Here is a 24,373-nt window from a genome sequence, read left to right as displayed (position 1 = left end):
ATATAAGATTCTGAGGGGGATTGACAGGGTCGATGCTGAGAGGCTGTTTCCCCCCTGGCTGGAGAGTCTCGAACCAGGGGTCACAGTCTCAGGATAAGGGGTCGGCCATTCAGGACTGAGATGAGGAGGAATTTCTTCACTCCGAGGGCGGTGAATCTTTGGAATTCTCTGCCCCAGAGGGCTGTGGAGGCTCAGTCGTCGAGTAGATTCAAGGCTGAGATCGAGAGATTTTTGGACTCGAGGGGAATCGAGGGATCGGGGCGGGAAAGTGAAGTTGAGGTCGAAGATCAGCCATGATCTTAATGAATGGCGGAGCAGGCTCGAGGGGCCGAATGGCCGACTCCCGCACACATTTCTTACGGTGGGGATTTTTTTGGATCGGGAATGGCGGCTGGCGGTTACCGGGTGGCCTCCTCGTGTTCGCTCCGCAGCTTCTCGTACTCCGCCTGTAGGGCCAGCAGTCGCTCGTGCTGGCCCTCCTTCTGCTCGTGCAGCTTCTCTCGCGCCAACCTCTCGGCCAGAAAGTCGGCCTTGAAAACCTCGGCCTGCGAAAAGACAAAACGTTTACGGTCATCAGCGCAAGGAATAGGAGCAGGAACAGGCCACTCGGCCCCCTCGAGCCTGCTCCGCCATTCAATAAGATCACCGCTAATCTCATCTCGGGCTCAAAGCCACTTCCCCGCCACGCTCCCCTTAAGCCTTCACTCCCGTATCTTGCAAAAATCTGTCTATCTCCACCTTAAATGTACGATTTGGACAGGTTGGGCGATTGGGCAGATGCAGTGCAATGTGGATAAATGCGAGGTTATCCACTTTGGTGGCAAAAACAGAAAGGCAGATTATTATCTGAACGGCAATAGATTGGGAGAAGGGGAAGTGCAACGAGACCTGGGTGGTGGTGTGCACCAGTCACTGAAGGTAAGCATGCAGGTGCAGCAGGCGGTCAAGAAGGCAAATGGTATGTTGGCCTTCGTAGCGAGAGGATTCGAGTATAGGAGCAAGGATGTCTTGCTGCAGTTGTACAGGGCCTTGGTGAGACCACACCTTGAGTATTGTGTGCAGTTTTGGTCGCCTTATCTGAGGAAGGATGTTCTTGCCACGGAGGGAGTGCAGCGAAGATTCACCAGACTGATACCTGGGATGGCAGGAATGACGTATGAGGAGAGATTGGGTCGATTGGGCTTGTACTCGCTGGAGTTTAGAAGAATGAGAGGGGATCTCATTGAAACATATAAAATTCTAACAGCACTAGACAGACTAGATGCAGGAAGGATGTTCCCGATGGCGGGGGAGTCCAGAACCAGGGGTCACAGTCTAAGGATAAGGGGTAAACCATTTAGGACAGAGATGAGGAGGAATTTCTTCACCCAGAGAGTGGTGAACCTGTGGAATTCTCTACCACACAAGGCAGTGGAGGCCAATTCATTAAATATATTCAAGAAGGAGTTGGATATATTTCTTAAGGCTAAAGGGATCAAGGGATATGGGGAGAAGGCAGGGACAGGGGACTGAATTTGGATGATCAGCCATGATCGCATTAAATGGCGGAGCAGGCTCGAGGGGCCGAATGGCCTACTCCTGCTCCTATCTTCTCCCTCATATGCTTGTCCAGCCTCCCCCTTAAATGCATCTACACTATTCGCCTTGACCACTCCCTGTGGGAGCGAGTTCCACGTTCTCACCACTCTCTGGGTAAAGAAGTTTCTCCTGAATTCCCGATTGGATTTATTAGTGACTCTCTTCTATTGATGGACCCTCGTTATGCTCCTCCGCACAAGAAAGATAGACTTACATTTATATAGCACCTTTCACGACCACCGGACGTCTCAAAGCGCTTCACAACAAATGAAGGACTTTTTTTGAAGTGTGGTCGCTGTTGTAATGTGGGAAACGCAGCAGCCAATTTGCGCACAGCAAGCTCCCACAAACAGCAATGTGATAATGACCAGATCATCTGTTTTTAGTGATGCTGGTTGAGGGATAAATATTGGGCCCAGGACACCGGGGAGAACTCCCCCCTGCTCTTCTTCCAATAGTGGTTGTGGGATCTTTTACATCCACCCGAGAGGGCAGACGGGGCCTCGGGTTTAACGTCTCATCCCGAAAGACGGCACTAATGGAGCGCCGCACTGTCGGAGGGGCGGTACTGAGGGGGCGCCGCACTGTCGGAGGGGCGGTACTGAGGGAGCGCCGCACTGTCGGAGGGGCGGTACTGAGGGAGCGCCGCACTGTCGGAGGGGCGGTACTGAGGGAGCGCCGCACTGTCGGAGGGGCGGTACTGAGGGAGCGCCGCACTGTCGGAGGGGCGGTACTGAGGGAGCGCCGCACTGTCGGAGGGGCGGTACTGAGGGAGCGCCGCACTGTCGGAGGGGCGGTACTGAGGGAGCGCCGCACTGTCGGAGGGGCGGTACTGAGGGAGCGCCGCACTGTCGGAGGGGCGGTACTGAGGGAGCGCCGCACTGTCGGAGGGGCGGTACTGAGGGAGCGCCGCACTGTCGGAGGGGCGGTACTGAGGGAGCGCCGCACTGTCGGAGGGGCGGTACTGAGGGAGCGCCGCACTGTCGGAGGGGCGGTACTGAGGGAGCGCCGCACTGTCGGCGGGGCGGTACTGAGGGAGCGCCGCACTGTCGGAGGGGCGGTACTGAGGGAGCGCCGCGCTGTCGGAGGGGCGGTACTGAGGGAGCGCCGCACTGTTGGAGGTACCGTCTTTCAGGATGAGACATTAAACCCGAGGCCCCGTCTGCCCTCTCGGGCGAATGTAAAAGATCCCACGGTCACTATTGGAAGAAGAGCAGGGGGGAGTTCTCCCCGGTGTCCTGGGGCCAATATTTATCCCTCAACCAACATCACTAAAAACAGATGATCTGGTCATTATCACATTGCTGTTTGTGGGAGCTTGCTGTGCGCAGATTGGCTGCCGCATTTCCCACATTACAACAGTGACCACACTTCAAAAGAAGTCCTTCATTGGCTGTGAAGCGCTTTGGGACGTCCGGTGGTCGTGTCACTGTGACTAGCTACCCTTTACCCCTGCTCGGCTTTCGGTCTTGAAGCCAGCTTGCGATCCCTTCTGCTACTTTGTCCCCTGACTCCGCAAGCTCTGGCCTGGCGGCCTACCTGGGCGTTGAGGACCGGGATGGTCTCCAGCTCGGCCTTCAGCTTCTCCGCATCTTCCTTCAGCTTGTCGATCAGCTCCTGCTTCATCACCAGGGCGTCCTCGGCCTCCCTCAGCTGCTGCATGACCTCCTCCATCTGTCCCTGCACAGGAGGGGAGAAACATAACTCGACACACCGGGGGTGGCGGGGGGTGGGGGGAGAAACGCTCGTCAAAACACCGGCAACTGTGCTCAAACGCCCTGCCGCGGAACAGGTAGAGGCCGTTCAGCCCCCTCGAGCCTGTTACCATAGGAACAGGAGGAGGCCCATTCAGCCCCCTCGAGCCTGTTACATTAGGAACAGGAGGAGGCCGTTCAGCCCCTTGAGCCTGTTACATTAGGAACAGGAGGAGGCCATTCAGCCCCCTCGAGCCTGTTACATTAGGAACAGGAGGAGGCCGTTCAACCCCCTCGAGCCTGTTACATTAGGAACAGGAGGAGGCCGTTCAGCCCCCTCGAGCCTGTTACCATAGGAACAGGAGGAGACCATTCAGCCCCCTCGAGCCTGTTACCATAGGAACAGGAGGAGGCCATTCAACCCCTCCAGCCTGTTCCACCATTCAATGAGATCATGACTGATCTGTAACTTAACTCCATCCACCCACCTTGGTTCCGTAACCCTTAATACCCCTTACCCAACAAAATTCTCTCAATCTCAGTTTTGAAATTTCCAATTGACCCCCAGCCTCGACAGCTCTTTGCGGGGGAGAGTTCCAGATTCCCACCAGCCTTTGTGTGAAGAAGTGCTTCCTGACATCACCCCTGAACGGCCTGGCTCTAATTTGAAGGTTCTGCCCCCTTGTTCTGGACTCCCCCCACCAGAGGAAATAGTTTCTCCCTCGATCGACCCGATCGGATCCTTTAATCATCTCAAACACCTCGATCAGATCACCCCTTAATCTTCTACACTCGAGGGAACACAAGCCCAGTCTGTGCAACAGGTCCTCGGAATTTAACCCTTTTAGCCCCAGTCCTGTTCTGGTAAATCCTTCCCGAGGCTGCTGTGTATAGACGCGCACCCGCTCCCTTCACACTTACTCTGCTCTTCTTGTCATCCAGGCTCTTGACCATCCGGTCATAATCCTCGAACAGGTGATGGTAGGCAGCCTGCAACTGTGCCAGTTTCCGCCTGTGGATGTCAGAGAGAGAGAGATACACAACACGGTAATCTGTCTCAAACCCGAAACATTCCCCTAGAGCCCACGTACAGATATCGCACAGAGACTGCCCGGGAGTGAGTTACAGGCTGGAATCTAATCGAGGGGTTCGGGGGGTTTATATATAGAATAGATACCCGGGAGTGAGTTACAGGCTGGAATCTAATCGAGGGGTTCGGGGGGTTTATATATAGAATAACAGATACCCGGGAGTGAGATACAGGCTGGAATCTAATCGAGGGGTTCGGGGGGGTTTATATATAGAATAACAGATACCCGGGAGTGAGTTACAGGCTGGAATCTAATCGAGGGGTTCGGGGGGTTTATATATAGAATAACAGATCCCCAGGAGTGAGTTACAGGCTGGAATCTAATCGAGGGGTTCGGGGGGTTTATATATAGAATAACAGATACCCGGGAGTGAGTTACAGGCTGGAATCTAATCGAGGGGTTCGGGGGAGTTTATATATAGAATAACGGATACCCGGGAGTGAGTTACAGGCTGGAATCTAATCGAGGGGTTCGGGGGAGTTTATATATAGAATAACAGATACCCGGGAGTGAGTTACAGGCTGGAATCTAATCGGGGGGTTTATATATAGAATAACAGATCCCCAGGAGTGAGTTATAGGCTGGAATCTAATCGAGGGGGTCGGGGGGTTTATATATAGAATAACAGATACCCGGGAGTGAGTTACAGGCTGGAATCTAATCGAGGGGTTCGGGGGAGTTTATATATAGAATAACGGATACCTGGGAGTGAGTTACAGGCTGGAATCTAATCGAGGGGTTCGGGGGAGTTTATATATAGAATAACAGATACCCGGGAGTGAGTTACAGGCTGGAATCTAATCGGGGGGTTTATATATAGAATAACAGATACCCGGGAGTGAGTTACAGGCTGGAATCTAATCGAGGGGTTCGGGGGGGTTTATATATAGAATAACGGATACCCGGGAGTGAGTTACAGGCTGGAATCTAATCAAGGGGTTCGGGGGGTTTATATATAGAATAACAAATACCCGGGAGTGAGTTACAGGCTGGAATCTAATCAAGGGGTTCGGGGGGGTTTATATATAGAATAACAGATACCCGGGAGTGAGTTACAGGCTGGAATCTAATCGAGGGTTCGGGGGTTTATATGTAGAATAACAGATACCCGGGAGTGAGTTACAGGCTGGAATCTAATCGAGAGGTTCGGGGGGGTTTATATATAGAATAACAGATACCCGGGAGTGAGTTACAGGCTGGAATCTAATCGAGGGGTTCGGGGGGTTTATATATAGAATAACAGGTACCCGGGAGCAAGTTACAGGCTGGAATCTAATCGAGGGGTTCGGGTGGTTTATATATAGAATAACAGGTACCCGGGAGTGAGTTACAGGCTGGAATCTAATCGAGTGGTTCGGGTGGTTTATATATAGAATAACAGATACCCGGGAGTGAGTTACAGGCTGGAATCTAATCGAGAGGTTCGGGGGGGTTTATATATAGAATAACAGATACCCGGGAGTGAGTTACAGGCTGGAATCTAATTGAGAGGTTCGGGGGGGTTTATATATAGAATAACAGATACCCGGGAGTGAGTTACAGGCTGGAATCTAATCAAGGGGTTCGGGGGGTTTATATATAGAATAACAAATACCCGGGAGTGAGTTACAGGCTGGAATCTAATCAAGGGGTTCGGGGGGGTTTATATATAGAATAACAGATACCCGGGAGTGAGTTACAGGCTGGAATCTAATCGAGGGTTCGGGGGTTTATATATAGAATAACAGATACCCGGGAGTGAGTTACAGGCTGGAATCTAATCGAGAGGTTCGGGGGGGTTATATATAGAATAACAGGTACCCGGGAGCAAGTTACAGGCTGGAATCTAATCGAGGGGTTCGGGGGGTTTATATATAGAATAACAGGTACCCGGGAGCAAGTTACGGGCTGGAATCTAATCGAGGGGTTCGGGGGGTTTATATATAGAATAACAGATACCCGGGAGTGAGTTACAGGCTGGAATCTAATCGAGTGGTTCGGGTGGTTTATATATAGAATAACAGATACCCGGGAGTGAGTTACAGCCTGGAATCTAATCGAGGGGTTCGGGGGGTTTATATATGGAATAACAGATACCCGGGAGTGAGTTACAGGCTGGAATCTAATCGAGGGGTTCGGGGTTTATATATAGAATAACGGATACCCGGGAGTGAGTTACAGCCTGGAATCTAATCGAGGGGTTCGGGGAGTTTATATATAGAATAACAGATACCCGGGAGTGAGTTACAGGCTGGAATCTAATCGAGGGGTTCGGGGGAGTTTATATATAGAATAACAGATACCCGGGAGTGAGTTACAGGCTGGAATCTAATCGAGGGGTTCATATATAGAATAACGGATACCCGGGAGTGAGTTACAGGCTGGAATCTAATCGAGGGGTTCGGGGGGTATATATATATAGAATAACAGATACCCGGGAGTGAGTTACAGGCTGGAATCTAATCGAGGGGTTCGGGGGAGTTTATATATAGAATAACAGATACCCGGGAGTGAGTTACAGGCTGGAATCTAATCAAGGGGTTCGGGGGGTTTATATATAGAATAACTGATACCCGGGAGTGAGTTACAGGCTGGAATCTAATCGAGGGGTTCGGGGGGTTTATATATAGAATAACAGATCCCCGGGAGTGAGTTACAGGCTGGAATCTAATCGAGGGGTTCAGGGAGTTTATATATAGAATAACAAATACCCAGGAGTGAGTTACAGGCTGGAATCTAATCGAGGGGTTCGGGGGTTTATATATAGAATAACAGATACCCAGGAGTGAGTTACAGGCTGGAATCTAATCGAGGGGTTCGGGGGTTTATATATAGAATAACAGATCCCCGGGAGTGAGTTGCAGGCTGGAATCTAATCGAGGGGTTCGGGGGAGTTTATATATAGAATAACAGATACCCGGGAGTGAGTTACAGGCTGGAATCTAATCGAGGGGTTCGGGGGGTTTATATATAGAATAACAGATATCTGGGAGTGAGTTACAGGCTGGAATCTAATCGAGGGGTTCGGGGGGTTTATATATAGAATAACAGATACCCGGGAGTGAGTTACAGGCTGGAATCTAATCGAGGGGTTCGGGGGGTTTATATATAGAATAGCAGATACCCGGGAGTGAGTTGCAGGCTGGAATCTAATCGAGGGGTTCAGGGAGTTTATACTCACTTGTCCTCGGAAGCGCTCTGCCGCTCGGTTTTGAGGGCGGACTCGAAGCTGTGCACGGCGATCCGGAGTTGGTCGACAGTCACGCTGTATTGCTTCTTCTGCACCTCCGCCTCCTGCTCCAGGGCCCGCAGCCTCTCCTCCGCTGTCCGGCACCTGCCGCACGGGAAGAAAGCGAGAGAGTGGGCGGGCGGGCGGGAGTGAGAGGACTCTGCAGTCAGTGTCAGAACCAGGAACCTCGGCCCACTGGAAGTGCAGAGACCCCCGGCGCTCCCACATGACGTTAAGTTCAGATTAATTTGCCATCGCACTCTTTTCCTCGCCTTCAAATCCCTCCATGGCCTCCTCCAGCCCCCACAACCCTCCGGGATCTCCGCGCTCCTCCAATTCTGGCCTCTCGCGCATCCCCCGATTTCCATCACTCCGCCATTGGCGACCGCACCAGGGCCCCATAGCTCTGGAATTCCCTCCCTAAACCTCTCCGCCTCTCTCTCTCCTCCTTTAAGACGCTGCTTAAAACCGACCTCTTTGACCCAGCTTTAGGTCGCCCAGTCCCTATATTCTCTTTATGTGGCTCGGTGTCAAATTATTGTCCGATTTACGCTCCTGTGAGGCATTTTACTACGTTAAAGGCGGGGAATGTAAGCTGTGAGGAGGATGCAAGGAGGCTTCAAGGGGACATAGACAGGCTAAGCGAGTGGGCAAGAACATGGCAAATGGAGTATAATGCAGAGAAATGTGAAGTTATCCACTTTGGTCGGAAGAATATAAAAGCAGAGTGTTTTTTAAATGGGGAGAGATTGGGAAATGTTGGTGTTCAGCGGGACCTGGGTGTCCTTGTACACAAATCACAAAGTTAACAGGCAGGTACAGCAAACAATTCGGAAAGCAAATGGTATGTTGGCCTTTATTACAAGAGGATTTGAGTATAAGAGTAAAGACATCTTACTGCAATTATACAGGGCCCTGGTGAGACCACACCTGGAGTATTGTGGACAGTTTTGGTCTCCTTACCTAAGGAAGGATATACTTGCCATAGAGGGAGTGCAACGAAGGTTCACCAGACTGGTTCCTGGGATGGGGGGATTGTCCTATGAGGAGAGATTGAGTAGATTGGGCCGATACTCTCTGGAGTTTAGAAGAATGAGAGGTGATCTCATTGAAACATATCAGATTCTGAGGGGGATTGACAGGGTAGATGCTGAGAGGCTGTTTCCCCCCTGGCTGGAGAGTCTAGAACCAGGGGTCACAGTCTCAGGATAAGGGGTCGGCCATTTCGGACTGAGATGAGGAGGAATTTCTTCACTCAGAGGGCGGTGAATCTTTGGAATTCTCTGCCCCAGAGGGCTGTGGAGGCTCAGTCGTTGAGTATATTCAAGGCTGAGATCGGGAAGATTTTTGGACTCTCGGGGAATCGGGGCGAGAAAGTGGAGTTGAGGTCGAAGATGAGCCATGATCTTACTGAATGGCGGAGCAGGCTCGAGGGGCCGAATGGCCGACTCTCGCTCCTATTTCTTACGGATAAATGTAAGTTGGTGTTGGATGAACAATGACCCACCCGCTGGAGGGCGCGAGCGGCGACCTTCTCGCCAAGCTGATCGGCCGCGCCCCGGCTTTTCAACCGTGAAATTCCACGTGGGCGCGAAACCCGTTAAAGGGACCGCGCGCGCGCGCCCAGAAAGAAATTAGGAGGACGAGTGGCGAGCGGGTGAGCGACCGGATCGGGATGGGCATGCGACGCACCCCACGGTCGGTCAGCCGATCCGACCAGTCGCTGTCGAGAACGGTCGGCCGGGGTGGGGCAGCAGCCTGCGCCCACGGAACCCGCCCCCCCCTTTGCGCCAACCCCACTCACCTCCGCTCCAGCGACGAACTCTCCTTAGTCATGCCCTCCAGGCTGGACTGGCTGTCTTGCAATTCGGCCAGGAGAGATGTCACCTGCGCCTTCAGAGAGGCCCGATCCTCGGTCAATTGCTGCAAAACAGCGAGACGTACGTCAATCGATAAATATTAAATCCGGCTTTAGTAACCCAGGCCAATCCCTCCATAACCCACTCCCCAACCCCAGCACCGCTAGACCCCGCACCTTAACACAGTCCGATCTACCCCGCACCCCTTGACATGAATCTTGCCGTTCATGTGGAAATGACTTATGAAATAATACTGGGCAGCCTGCGGGTGGGAGAGTATAAATACTCGGGCATGGGCCCAGCTTGCTCAGGACATTCTTTAACAGGAACTAGTGAAGGACACAACTCGACCTCCATGTTGAAAAACAGTTGATTAAAGCTTTGTTTAACGCTTAGACCAAGTGCCCAGTAGATTTCTTACGTCACCCCTCGCTCTATATAAACCGCACCCCTCGCTCGATATACCCTGCACCCCTCGCTCTATATACCCCGCACCCCTCGCTCCGCCCAACATCACTAAAAAACAGATGATCTGGTCATTTATCACGTTGCTGTTTGTGGGAGCTTGCTGTGCGCAAATTGGCTGCTGCATTTCCCACATTACAACAGTGACCACACTTCAAACTAAAAAGTCCTTCACTGGCCGTGAAGCGCTTCGGGACGTCCTGAGGTGGTGTGACGCGCTGGAGGGATGCGAGTCGCCGTAACGCTCCCCGTGTCGCGGCGACAGTGATCGGACGGCCCTCCCCCCCTCGAGACCGGCCTCACCTCCAGCTGCTTGCCCAGGGTCTGCAGCTGCTGCTCGCTGGCGGCCTTGTGTTCCTGCAGCTCCGCCTCCTGGCGCCTGAGCCGCCCTTCCGACTGCTCGAACTGCGCCGCCCGCCTCTGCGCCTGCGCCAGTCTGTTCTGTAGTTCGGACAACCTACAGACACAACACACACACATCCCGTCAACAAGATTTATCCAGCGCCTTTAACGTAGTTAACATGAATCAGTCATTCATAAAAGAAAGACTTATGAAACAATACTGAGCGGCCTGCGGGTGGCGCTGTCCAGGGAGAGTATAAATACTCGGGCACGGGCCCAGCTTGCTCAGGACATTCTTAACAGGAACTAGTGAAGGACACAACTAGACCTCCATGTTGTAAAACAGTTGATTAAAGCATTGTTTAACGCTTAGACCAAGGGCCTAGTACTTTTCTTACGTCAGTCGTAAAACGTCCCAAGGCGCCTCACAGGAACAAGATTTGACCCTGAGCCACACAATGAGATATTAGGGACCGGCGACCAAAAGCTTGGCCAAAGAGGTCGGTTTTAAGGAGCGTCTTAGAGGCGGAGAGATTTAGGGAGGGAATTCCAGAGCTCGGGGGCCCTGGCGCGATCGCCAAAGGCGGAGCGACGGAAATCGGGGGACGCGTAACCATGAGCTCTAGTTGTCCTTTACTAGTTCCTGTTAAAGAATGTCCTGAGCACGGAGGTCTCGGAGGGTTGGAGAAGATTACAGAGATAGGGAGGGGGCGAGGAGGGCCATGAAGATGAGGATGAGAATTTTTTTTAATCGAGGCGTCGCCTGTGCCTGCTCTTTGAACGAGCTCTCCAATTAGTTCCACTCCCCCCTGCTCTTTCCCCACAGCCCGGCACATTTTTCCCCGTCAAGTATTTCTCTAATTCCCCCTTTTGAAAGTTACTATTGAATCTGCTCCCACCGCCCTTTCAGGCAGCGCGTTCCAGATCACAACAACTCGCTGCGTAAAAAACATTCTCCTCATCTCCCCTCTGGTTCTTTTACCGATTATCTTCAATCTGTGTCCTCTGGTTACCGACCCTCCTGCCACTGGGAGCAGTTTCTCCTTATTTACTCCATCAAAACCCTTCATGATTCTGAACACCTCTATTACATTAGAGAGGTTATGCTAAACTTGTGTCGAACCTTGGTTAGACCGCACTTGGAGCACCGTGCACAGTTCTGGTCTCCATATACCTTGGTTAGACCACACTTGGAGCACCGTGCACAGTTCTGGTCTCCCTATACCTTGGTTAGACCACACTTGGAGCACCGTGCAGAGTTCTGGTCTCCATATACCTTGGTTAGACCACACTGGGAGCACTGCGCACAGTTCTGGTCTCCATATACCTTGGTTAGACCACACTTGGAACACCGCGCACAGTTCTGGTCTCCGTATACATTGGTTAGACCACACTTGGAGCACCGTGCACAGTTCTGGTCTCCATATACCTTGGTTAGACCACACTTGGAGCACTGTGCACAGTTCTGGTCTCCGTATACCTTGGTTAGACCACACTTGGAGCACTGTGCACAGTTCTGGTCTCCCTATACCTTGGTTAGACCACACTTGGAGCACCGTGCAGAGTTCTGGTCTCCATATACCTTGGTTAGACCACACTGGGAGCACCGTGCACAGTTCTGGTCTCCCTATGCCTTGGTTAGACCACACTTGGAGCACTGTGCACAGTTCTGGTCTCCATATACCTTGGTTAGACCACACTTGGAACACCGCGCACAGTTCTGGTCTCCATATACCTTGGTTAGACCACACTTGGAACACCGCGCACAGTTCTGGTCTCTGTATACATTGGTTAGACCACACTTGGAGCACTGTGCACAGTTCTGGTCTCCCTATACCTTGGTTAGACCACACTTGGAGCACCGTGCACAGTTCTGGTCTCCATATACCTTGGTTAGCCCGCACTTGGAGCACTGTGCACAGTTCTGGTCTCCATATACCTTGGTTAGACCACACTTGGAGCACTGTGCACAGTTCTGGTCTCCATATTATAAAAAGGATATAGAGGCACTGGAGAAGGTGCAAAAAAGATTTACAAGGATGATACCAGAACTGAGCGATTATAACTATCGGGAATGATTGAACAGGCTGGGGCTCTTTTCTCTAGAATAGAGAAGGCCGAGGGGTGACCTGATAGAGGTCTTAAGATTATGAAGGGGGTTCGATAGGGTAGACGTAGAGAGGATGTTTCCACTTGTCGGGGAGACCAGAACTAGGGGCCATCAATATAAGAGAGTCACTAATAAATCCAACCGGGAATTCAGGAGAAACTTCTTTCCCCAGAGAGTGGTGAGAATGTGGAACTCGCTACCACAGGGAGTGGTCGAGGCGAATAGCGTAGATGCGTTTAAGGGGAGGCTGGATAAGTATATGAGGGAGAAGGGAATAGAGGGTTACGCTGATAGTTAGATGAGGAAAGACGGGAGGAGGCTCGAGTGGAGCATAAACTCCAGCACGGACTGGTTGGGCCGAATGGCCTGTTTCTGTGTTGACAGGATGCTCATCCAGTCCGTGCATGCACCCTCCAACAGGGGTGACTGGACAGCGATCAGGAGCTCCCCGTCTGCTCTCTCAGGTAGACGTGAAAGATCCCACGGCTACTATTGGAAGAAGAGCAGGGGGGGAGTTCTCCCCAGTGTCCTGGGGCCAATATTTATCCCTCAACCAACCCCATCAAAAAAAAAAACCAAACACACACATTACAGTTGGTCATTCAACTCATTGCCTGTTTTTGGGGATCTTGCTGTACACTCTATGCTCAGGGTGGGAGGGGGGGGCAATAAAAATCAGTCAGGATTCCTGCTGCTGACACCCCCCACTCAGCTCCTCCCCACCTCCGCTGGAAAATGCTTGTGGGGAGGGGGGGGGGGGCGGAAATCGAGGCTGGTTTGCGACGCACCCCATAGCTGAATATCTGAACAAGATTTCACCGTCCGAGCTCACACGTAAAGAATGGCCACTTGGTACCGGAGGGCGGGGCGTGCCCAAGGGGTGGGGTGTGGGGCGGGGTGTGCCCAAGGGGTGGGGTGTGGGGTGATGGAGGGCGGGGTGTGCCCAAGGGGTGGGGTGTGGGGTGATGGAAGGCTGTTGCGGGGGGAGGACGAGTTAAACCCGCCTCAGGTCTCAGACTCACTCGCTCTCCACAATCTTCAGCTTGCTCTTGTCGTCTTCCACTTTCGTCGCGGCCGGGCTGGAGCTGGGGGAGGAAGCGGAGGGCAAAGAGTCAGTGGTGTGGGCACCAGGCTTCCAGCAAAGGTTGGGGACACGAAGATTCCCCCGATGGATAGGCAGGCCCCAATTTATTTGGAAATCAGAGCTCGCTGATCCACTGAGATCGGATTCAGAGCAGCCTGGGACTGCGGTACGGACATACTATATCGCACATTGGATCACCGTAATAGTATGACTGGTCGATGGGGAATATTTTGCTCTAATAACAGTGAACAGAATAGAGAGAGAGAGGGGGACAGAGAGAGAGGGGGAGGACGAGAGAGAGAGGGGGAGGACGAGAGAGAGAGAGGGAGGACGAGAGAGAGAGAGAGAGAGGACGAGAGAGAGAGAGAGAGAGAGGACGAGAGAGAGAGGACGAGAGAGAGAGAGAGAGGACGAGAGAGAGAGAGAGGACGAGAGAAAGGACGAGAGAGAGAGAGCGGACGAGAGAGAGAGAGCGGACGAGAGAGAGAGAGAGAGAGAGAGGACGAGAGAGAGAGAGAGAGAGAGAGGACGAGAGAGACGACGAGAGAGAGAGACGACGAGAGAGACGACGAGAGAGAGAGACGACGAGAGAGAGAGACGACGAGAGAGAGACGACGAGAGAGAGACGACGAGAGAGAGAGACGACGAGAGAGAGAGACGACGAGAGAGAGAGACGACGAGAGAGAGAGACGACGAGAGAGAGAGACGACGAGAGAGAGACGACGAGAGAGAGAGACGACGAGAGAGAGACGACGAGAGAGACGACGAGAGAGAGAGACGACGAGAGAGAGAGACGACGAGAGAGAGAGACGACGAGAGAGAGAGACGACGAGAGAGAGAGACGACGAGAGAGAGAGACGACGAGAGAGACGACGAGAGACGAGAGAGACGACGAGAGAGACGACGAGAGAGACGACGAGAGAGACGACGAGAGAGACGACGAGAGAGACGACGAGAGAGACGACGAGAGAGACGACGAGAGAGAGACGACGAGAGAGAGACGACGAGAGAGAGACGACGAGAGAGACGAGAGAGACGACGAGAGACGACGAGAGAGAGAGACGACGAGAGAGAGAGACGACGAGAGAGACGACGAGAGAGAGACGACGAGAGAGAGACGACGAGAGAGACGACGAGAGAGAGACGACGAGAGAGAGACGACGAGAGAGAGAGACGACGAGAGAGACGACGAGAGAGAGACGACGAGAGAGACGACGAGAGAGAGAGACGACGAGAGAGAGAGACGACGAGAGAGAGAGACGACGAGAGAGAGAGACGACGAGAGAGAGAGACGACGAGAGAGACGACGAGAGAGACGACGAGAGAGACGACGAGAGAGAGAGACGAGAGAGAGAGACGAGAGAGAGAGACGACGAGAGAGAGACGACGAGAGACGGCAGAGAGACGACGAGAGAGACGACGAGAGAGAGACGACGAGAGAGACGACGAGAGTGAGACGACGAGAGAGACGACGAGAGAGAGACGACGAGAGAGACGACGAGAGAGACGACGAGAGAGAGACGACGAGAGAGAGACGACGAGAGAGACGACGAGAGACGACGAGAGAGAGACGACGAGAGAGAGACGACGAGAGAGACGACGAGAGAGAGACGACGAGAGACGACGAGAGAGACGACGAGAGAGAGACGACGAGAGAGACGACGAGAGAGAGACGACGAGAGAGAGACGACGAGAGAGAGACGACGAGAGACGACGAGAGAGAGACGACGAGAGAGAGACGACGAGAGAGAGACGACGAGAGAGAGAGACGACGAGAGAGAGAGACGACGAGAGAGAGACGACGAGAGAGAGACGACGAGAGAGAGACGACGAGAGAGAGACGACGAGAGAGAGACGACGAGAGAGAGACGACGAGAGAGAGACGACGAGAGAGAGACGACGAGAGAGAGACGACGAGAGAGAGACGACGAGAGAGAGACGACGAGAGAGAGACGACGAGAGAGAGACGACGAGAGAGAGACGACGAGACGAGAGACGAGAGAGAGACGAGAGAGAGAGACGAGAGAGAGAGACGACGAGAGACGACGAGAGAGACGACGAGAGAGACGACGAGAGAGAGACGACGAGAGAGAGACGACGAGAGACGACGAGAGAGAGACGACGAGAGAGAGACGACGAGAGAGAGACGACGAGAGAGAGACGACGAGAGAGAGACGACGAGAGAGAGACGACGAGAGAGAGACGACGAGAGAGACGACGAGAGAGACGACGAGAGAGACGACGAGAGAGACGACGAGAGAGACGACGAGAGAGACGACGAGAGAGACGACGAGAGAGACGACGAGAGAGACGACGAGAGAGACGACGAGAGAGAGACGACGAGAGAGAGACGACGAGAGAGACGACGAGAGAGAGACGACGAGAGAGAGACGACGAGAGAGACGACGAGAGAGAGACGACGAGAGAGAGACGACGAGAGACGACGAGAGAGACGACGAGAGAGAGACGAGAGAGAGACGACGAGAGAGACGACGAGAGAGACGAGGAGAGACGACGAGAGAGACGACGAGAGAGACGACGAGAGAGACGACGAGAGAGACGACGAGAGAGACGACGAGAGAGACGACGAGAGAGACGACGAGAGAGACGACGAGAGAGACGACGAGAGAGACGACGAGAGAGACGACGAGAGAGACGACGAGAGAGACGACGAGAGAGACGACGAGAGAGACGACGAGAGAGACGACGAGAGAGACGACGAGAGAGACGACGAGAGAGACGACGAGAGAGACGACGAGAGAGACGACGAGAGAGACGACGAGAGAGACGACGAGAGAGACGACGAGAGAGACGACGAGAGAGACGACGAGAGAGACGACGAGAGAGACGACGAGAGAGAGACGACGAGAGAGAGACGACGAGAGAGAGACGACGAGAGAGAGACGACGAGAGAGAGACGACGAGAGAGAGACGACGAGAGAGACGACGAGAGAGACGACGAGAGAGACGACGAGAGACGACGAGAGACGACGAGAGACGACGAGAGAGAGACGACGAGAGACGACGAGAGAGATGACGAGAGAGAGACGACGAGAGAGACGACGAGAGACGACGAGAGAGAGACGACGAGAGAGAGACGACGAGAGAGAGACGACGAGAGACGACGAGAGAGAGAGACGACGAGAGAGAGACGACGAGAGAGAGACGACGAGAGAGAGACGACGAGAGAGAGACGACGAGAGAGAGACGACGAGAGAGAGACGACGAGAGAGAGACGACGAGAGAGAGACGACGAGAGAGAGACGACGAGAGAGAGACGACGAGAGAGAGACGACGAGAGACGACGAGAGAGAGACGACGAGAGAGAGACGACGAGAGAGAGACGACGAGAGAGAGACGACGAGAGAGAGACGACGAGAGACGACGAGAGAGAGACGACGAGAGAGAGACGACGAGAGAGAGACGACGAGAGAGAGACGACGAGAGAGAGACGACGAGAGACGACGAGAGAGAGACGACGAGAGAGAGACGACGAGAGAGAGACGACGAGAGACGACGAGAGAGACGACGAGAGAGAGACGACGAGAGAGACGACGAGAGAGACGACGAGAGAGAGACGACGAGAGAGACGACGAGAGACGACGAGAGACGACGAGAGAGAGACGACGAGAGAGAGACGACGAGAGAGAGACGACGAGAGAGAGACGACGAGAGAGAGACGACGAGAGAGAGACGACGAGAGAGAGACGACGAGAGAGAGACGACGAGAGAGAGACGACGAGAGAGAGACGACGAGAGAGGACGAGAGAGACGACGAGAGAGACGACGAGAGAGACGACGAGAGAGACGACGAGAGAGACGACGAGAGAGAGACGACGAGAGAGAGACGACGAGAGAGAGACGACGAGAGAGACGACGAGAGAGACGACGAGAGAGAGACGACGAGAGACGACGAGAGAGAGACGACGAGAGAGAGACGACGAGAGAGAGACGACGAGAGAGAGACGACGAGAGAGAGACGACGAGAGAGAGACGACGAGAGAGAGACGACGAGAGACGAGAGAGACGACGAGAGAGAGACGACGAGAGAGAGACGACGAGAGAGAGACGACGAGAGAGAGACGACGAGAGAGAGACGACGAGAGAGAGACGACGAGAGAGACGAGAGAGACGACGAGAGAGACGACGAGAGAGACGACGAGAGAGAGACGACGAGAGAGACGACGAGAGAGACGACGAGAGAGACGACGAGAGAGACGACGAGAGAGACGACGAGAGAGACGACGAGAGAGACGACGAGAGAGACGACGAGAGAGACGACGAGAGAGACGACGAGAGAGACGACGAGAGAGACGACGAGAGAGACGACGAGAGAGACGACGAGAGAGAGACGACGAGAGAGACGACGAGAGAGACGACGAGAGAGAGACGACGAGAGAGAGACGACGAGAGAGACGACGAGAGAGAGACGACGAGAGAGAGACGACGAGAGAGAGACGACGAGAGAGAGACGACGAGAGAGAGACGACGAGAGAGAGACGACGAGAGAGAGACGACGAGAGAGAGACGAGAGAGACGACGAGAGAGACGACGAGAGAGACGACGAGAGAGACGACGAGAGAGACGACGAGAGAGACGACGAGAGAGAGACGACGAGAGAGAGACGACGAGAGAGACGACGAGAGAGAGAGAGAGAGAGAGAGAGAGAGACAGAGAGAGAGACGACGAGAGAGACGACGAGAGACGACGAGAGAGAGACGACGAGAGAGAGACGACGAGAGAGAGACGACGAGAGAGAGACGACGAGAGAGAGACGACGAGAGAGAGACGACGAGAGAGAGACGACGAGAGAGAGACGACGAGAGAGACGACGAGAGAGACGACGAGAGAGAGACAGAGAGAGAGAGAGAGAGAGACAGAGAGAGAGACAGAGAGAGAGACAGAGAGAGAGACAGAGAGAGAGACAGAGAGAGAGAGAGAGAGAGAGAGACAGAGAGAGAGAGACAGAGACAGAGACAGAGACAGAGACAGAGACAGAGAGAGAGACAGAGACAGAGAGAGAGAGAGAGAGAGGTCAAAATTGGAGACAAACGCACCGATTTCTTCACCCAGAGAAGAGGCGTCCGGCAGGGCTGCAATTTGAGCCCGACCCTGTTCAACATATACATAAATGAATTAGCAGACATGCTGGAGCAAAGCGAGTCACCAGGTCTCCGTCTCCTAGATGGAGAAGTGAAATCCCTGTTCTATGCGGACGACCTGGTTCTGCTGTCTCCCACAGAACAGGGATTACAGCAACAACTAGACCTACTCGACAAATACTGCCAAAATTGGGCTCTAACAGTAAATCTAAAGAAAACCAACATCATGATTTTTCAAAAAAGGCCCAGATGTCAGGAAAACAAATACCAGTTTACCCTCAGTGATATCACTATAGGACACACTATGAGCTACACCTACCTTGGTCTAACTATTACAGCATCAGGGAGCTTCAGCATAGCAGTGAATGCACTAAAAGAAAAAGCCCGAAGAGCCCTATATGCAATAAAAAGAAAATTCTACAACATCCAAATCCCAATCAAAATCTGGCTCAAAATATTTGACAGCATAATCCTGCCCATTGCACTGTACGGTAGTGAAGTATGGGGCCCGCTAAATCACCAAAGCTACACTAAATGGGAAAAACATACAATAGAAGCCCTACATGCAGAATTCTGCCGAAGCATCCTTCGCACCCAAAGGAAAACGCCAACAAATGCATGCAGAGCCGAACTAGGCAGATACCCACTGATAATAAACATCCAAAAACGAGCACTAAACTTCCTAAATCACCTCAAATCTAGCTCCCCAGACACCCTTCATTTCAAAGCCTTTCAGACCCAAGAGCTAAACCCAGAAAAGAGTCCCCTGAGTCAGCTGCTACGGAAACTAAGTACTCAGCCGGACCCTGACCAGCCCCAGACCAACACAGCCGCCCAAACACCAATCCGAGTGAACCAAATCATTAAAAAATGCAAAGAAACCTACCTGGAACATTGGAACAAAATAACCGAAAGCCAAAGCAGATTAGAATGTTACCGGGCCCTAAAAAGAGAATATAAACTGGCAGACTACCTCACGACCATCAGAGACACAAAACAGAGACAGACCCTCACCAGGTACAGACTAAGCGACCACCAACTGGAAATTGAAAAAGGCAGATACAAGAAATCCTGGCAGCCTAGAGAGAATAGAATATGCGATCAATGTCTGGCTGGCGAGGTTGAAACAGAAATGCATTTCCTCCTAAAATGCGAAAAATTCAACACATCAAGAAACATATTATTCAACAAGCTAAGCCAAACAACCCCAGATTTCAAGGAATTGGATGATCTGTCAAAATTGAGATTAGTCCTAGAAGAAGGAGACAGACCATACCTTGGGGCCAAATATGTAACAACATGTCACAACCTGAGGACTGTTTAAAATTAAGACTGTTTAAAATTAATATTGAACGTACCAAATGAAGTACAAAGACTGTTTAAAATTAATATTGTTTAAAAGTAATATTGTATGTACCCAACAAATGTCAAATCGATTGACACCTACAGAATGTTGGAAAACTGTACCTTTTTGCTATGTAAGCTTTGGCAATATGGTTCTCTGTAAACTTTCATGCCAATAAAGCATTTTAATTGGAAAAAAATTGGACAGAGAGAGAGACAGAGACAGAGAGAGACAGAGAGACAGAGAGAGAGAGAGAGACAGAGAGAGAGAAAATGAAAAAAATCAAGGACTAATTAATAGAAAGAACTGTAACCAAGTAGTATTAACATTTATAGACAACTGAGATGATCTTTTTTTCCCACATTTAGACACGACAAACACGTACCACTCTTTAACCTATCATAGTAAAAGATCAAACTTAACATGAAATCCTTATATATTTCGACCTGGAATATCCAAGGTCTACGCTCTTCGGTGCTCGACGTGAAGAGTAGGACCCCAGAGTTCATAGATGAAACTAAAGATATAGATATTATCATTTTACAGGAAACTTGGTATAAAGGAAAAGGACACATTGGCCGTCCCCAAGGGTACACTGAGCTGGTGGTCCCCTCCAATAAATCACCAGGAGTAACCCAAGGCAGAGACTCCGGAGGCATACTGATTTGGTTTAAAACAGAACTTAAGAATTACATCAAATTTATAAAAAAGGGCGAAAACCACATGTGGCTCAAAATTGAGAGGGAGATTATCTCTAACACCCAAGATGTTTTCATTTGCGCACTCTATATCCCCCCAATGGAATCCCCGTACTACAAAGAGGACACCTTCTCCAACATTGAGGGGGAAATTATCCAATACCAGGCCCTGGGGAACGTGTTGATCTGTGGTGACCTCAATTCAAGAACTGGAGAAGAACCAGACTTCACCAATAATCAGGGAAACAATTACATATTCGGGAATAACCACTTCGATATCCCTTCCCTTCCATACAGGCATAACTGCGACAAGCAGACAAATACCAACGGAAAACATCTCCTGCAGCTCTGTCGAAGCCTGGGTCTGTACATTGTCAATGGTAGGTTCATAGGAGACCTCCTAGGAAGATCGACCTATTGCTCACCTCTTGGCTGCAGCACAGTAGACTATATGATTACAGATTTAGACCCATCCTCTTTCAGAGCATTCACAGTCAAACCACAAACAACACTGTCAGATCACAGTCAAATTACTATGTATCTTAAAAAGACAGAAACAAACAACACAGAAACACAACCCAGTAAACTGTACAACACCAAAAAATCGTACAGATGGGCCAAAAACGACACGGAAAAATACCAGAAAGCAATTAGCAATGAATCAACTCAAGCTCTCTTGGACACCTTTCTGGATAACATATACACCCACCATAAAGAAGGCGTAAACCAGGCAGTGAATAACCTAAACAATATTTTTGATAATTTGGCAACAAGGTCAAACTTGAAAGCTAGCAAGAACAAACCCAAAACAAAAAACTATGAAAAATGGTTTGACCCAGATTGCCATAACATGAGGAAAAAACTTAGAAAAATATCAAACCAAAAACACAGACATCCAGAAAACGAGGAATTACGCCTTACTTATTGTCAGACACTAACACAATACAGAAACACACTCAGAACCAAAAAAGAGCAATATATTAAGAATACACTCCGCTCCATTGAGGAATCCATTGATTCCAATTGTTTCTGGGACAACTGGAATACATTACACAAAAAACAACACGATGAATTGGCCATTCAAAATGGAGACACATGGGAAAACCACTTTGAAAAATTATACCAGAAAAACACACTAAGGCCAGAGCAACACCAAATATGCAAAAAACTGGAAAAGCTCGAAATGGCCATAAAAGATAACCAAAACCCGCTAGACTCCATAATAACAGAAAAAGAACTTTTTGAAAAACTCAAGGACCTGAGACCAGGAAAAGCTTGCGGGGCAGACGGCATACTAAGCGAGATGATTAAACACACAGACGATAAAATGAAACTGGCTATCCTAAAACTCTTCAACTTGGTTCTGAGTGTCGGTTACTTCCCTGATATCTGGAACAAAGGACTCATAACGCCCATATACAAAAGTGGGGACAAAGTCGACCCAAATAACTATCGAGGCATCTGTGTAAACAGTAACCTGGGGAAGGTATTCTGTAGCATCATAAACAAAAGACTTATAAACTTCCTTGAGGAGCACAATGTCTTGAGTAAAAGCCAAATTGGATTCCTGCCAAACTATAGAACAACAGATCATATCTTCACCCTACAGACCCTAATTGACAAACACGTTCATCAAAACAAAAGCAAAATCTACGCATGCTTTATAGATTTCCAGAAGGCTTTCGACTCCATCTGGCATGACGGTTTATTCCTGAAACTTATCGAAAGCGGGGTAGGGGGAAAAACATATGATGTAATTAAATCAATGTATACAAACAACAAATGTGCAGTTAAAATTGGAGACAAACAAACAAAATACTTCCCACAGGGGAGGGGGGTGATGCAGGGCTCGCCAATCTCACCGACACTCTTTAATATTTACATAAATGAATTGGCAAAACTACTTGAACAATCTACAGCACCCAGCCTCACCCTATATGAATCCAAGGTTAAATTCCTCCTCTATGCAGACGACCTGGTTCTGCTGTCACCAACTAAGGAGGGTCTACAGCAGAACCTGGATCTGCTGGAGTCATACTGCCAGACTTGAGCCATGACAATAAATCCCCAAAAAACCAAAGTCCTTGTGTTCCAGCAAAGATCCAGACATCAGGGACCCAAAATAAATTTCACACTAGGAACAACCAAAATTGAACAAACCACTAACTACACATACTTGGGCTTAAAAGTCAGTTCTACGGGAAATTTCAAACTGGCTGTGAATGAACTGAAAGAGAAAGCAAGAAGGGCTTTCTATGCCATTAAAAAATCAATCCAAATAGAAATCCCAATTAGCATTTGGCTCAAAATTTTCAAATCAGTAATTGAACCAATTGCACTCTATGGCAGTGAGGTGTGGGGACCGCTAACACAACAAGAATTTGCAAAATGGGACAAACACCCAATTGAGATCCTACATGCAGAAGTCTGTAAAAGTATACTCCGGACTCAAAGGAAAACAGTAAACAATGCATGCAGGGCAGAACTAGGCCAATATCCATTAATAATCACTATCCAAAAAAGAGCCACCAAATTTTGGAAACACCTAGAAATGAGCAACCCCCAATGCTATCACTACGAAGCCCTGAAATGCCAAGAGAGGACCATAAAGAAGAATACCCTCAGTCAACTAGTCCTGGGACTCAGTGAAGTAACTACTAACACTAACCAGCCCCAGGACAGTGACAGCGTAACACAAAGAATTCGACCCAACACAATCGTCGCTAAGCAAAAGGAAAAATATCTGTCATATTGGGCAGAAACAACAAAAACCCAAAGCAAACTCAATTGCTACTTGGCCCTAAACAGACAATACAACATGGCTGATTACCTGACCATGGTAAAGGATAGCAAACTGAGAAAAACTTTGACAATATTGTTCTCACTGTTCTCACTGTCACATCACTACACGAGGTCGCCTCTTGTCGCACTGTTATACCTGGGCTGACCACCTCCGACTCCGCCCATTACCTGCCCAGGTATAAAGGTTTTTATTGGCTAAATAACAGAGCCCACCCTCGTGGGTGATCCGATCCAACAGGGAGGAATACTAGCCAGTCAGCTACCTTTATACCTGGGCAGGTAATGGGCGGAGTCGGAGGTGGTCAGCCCAGGTATAACAGTGCGACAAGAGGCGACCTCGTGTAGTGATGTGACAGTGAGAACAGTGAGAACAATATACAGTGATAACTATAACAGTGGTTTACCACAGTACAGACTTAGTGAACATAGCCTGGCGATCGAAAAAGGCAGACACAGGCAGACCCGGCTACCAAGAGAGGACAGGATATGCTCTCACTGCAGTCAGGGAGTGGTGGAGACAGAGATGCACTTCCTCACAGCTTGTAGAAAATATCAGGGCATAAGGGAGAATTTCTACCCAAAATTCACAAAAATATGCCCGGAATTCAGAAATTTGAATGACGACCAAAAACTCCCATACCTACTAGGGGAAGAGAGAAATTGTGCAACACTAGCTGCACACTATGTTACAGCTTGCCATAAACAGAGAGACAACCAGTAAATATAAGAGAGAGTATATATAAATTATATGAAAGTATATATTTATACACTCAGGGATATATCTGGTTATACACTGTATGGATAGATCTGTATTTTTGTGAACAAACATGAATGTTTTCTGATGCTTTGGCAACATAAGATGTAACTTGTCATGCCAATAAAGCGATTTGAATTGAATTGAATTGAATTGAATTGAATTGAGAGGGGGCAGGGGAAGAGAGAGAGAGAGACAGAGACAGAGAGAGAGAGACGAGAGAGAGAGAGAGAGACAGAGA

The 24,373-nt window shown here is 50.6% G+C and overlaps 1 protein-coding gene across 3 annotated transcripts in view; it reads right to left on the bottom strand.

The window, feature by feature from the left end:
- Window positions 1-24,373, bottom strand: part of ikbkg (inhibitor of nuclear factor kappa B kinase regulatory subunit gamma) — a 41,181-nt gene that overhangs the window by 5,610 nt on the left and 11,198 nt on the right. For all 3 annotated transcript variants that reach the window (XM_085978910.1, XM_085978907.1, XM_085978909.1), the window contains 7 exons: window positions 13,370-13,432; window positions 10,199-10,352; window positions 9,376-9,494; window positions 7,524-7,676; window positions 4,194-4,284; window positions 3,118-3,258; window positions 403-545 (listed from right to left, as the gene is read on the bottom strand). In XM_085978910.1, the coding sequence (XP_085835036.1) occupies window positions 403-545; window positions 3,118-3,258; window positions 4,194-4,284; window positions 7,524-7,676; window positions 9,376-9,494; window positions 10,199-10,352; window positions 13,370-13,432 (864 nt within the window). The remainder of the gene's footprint in view (window positions 1-402; window positions 546-3,117; window positions 3,259-4,193; window positions 4,285-7,523; window positions 7,677-9,375; window positions 9,495-10,198; window positions 10,353-13,369; window positions 13,433-24,373) is intronic.

Source organism: Somniosus microcephalus, unplaced genomic scaffold, assembly GCF_052327205.1.
Source record: "Somniosus microcephalus isolate GS21.2 unplaced genomic scaffold, FLI_Smic_1.0 unresolved_chr7, whole genome shotgun sequence".
Classification (NCBI taxonomy): domain Eukaryota; kingdom Metazoa; phylum Chordata; class Chondrichthyes; order Squaliformes; family Somniosidae; genus Somniosus; species Somniosus microcephalus.
Note: the sequence above shows the minus strand (reverse complement) of the source record. Positions and strands in the feature narration are given on the sequence as shown.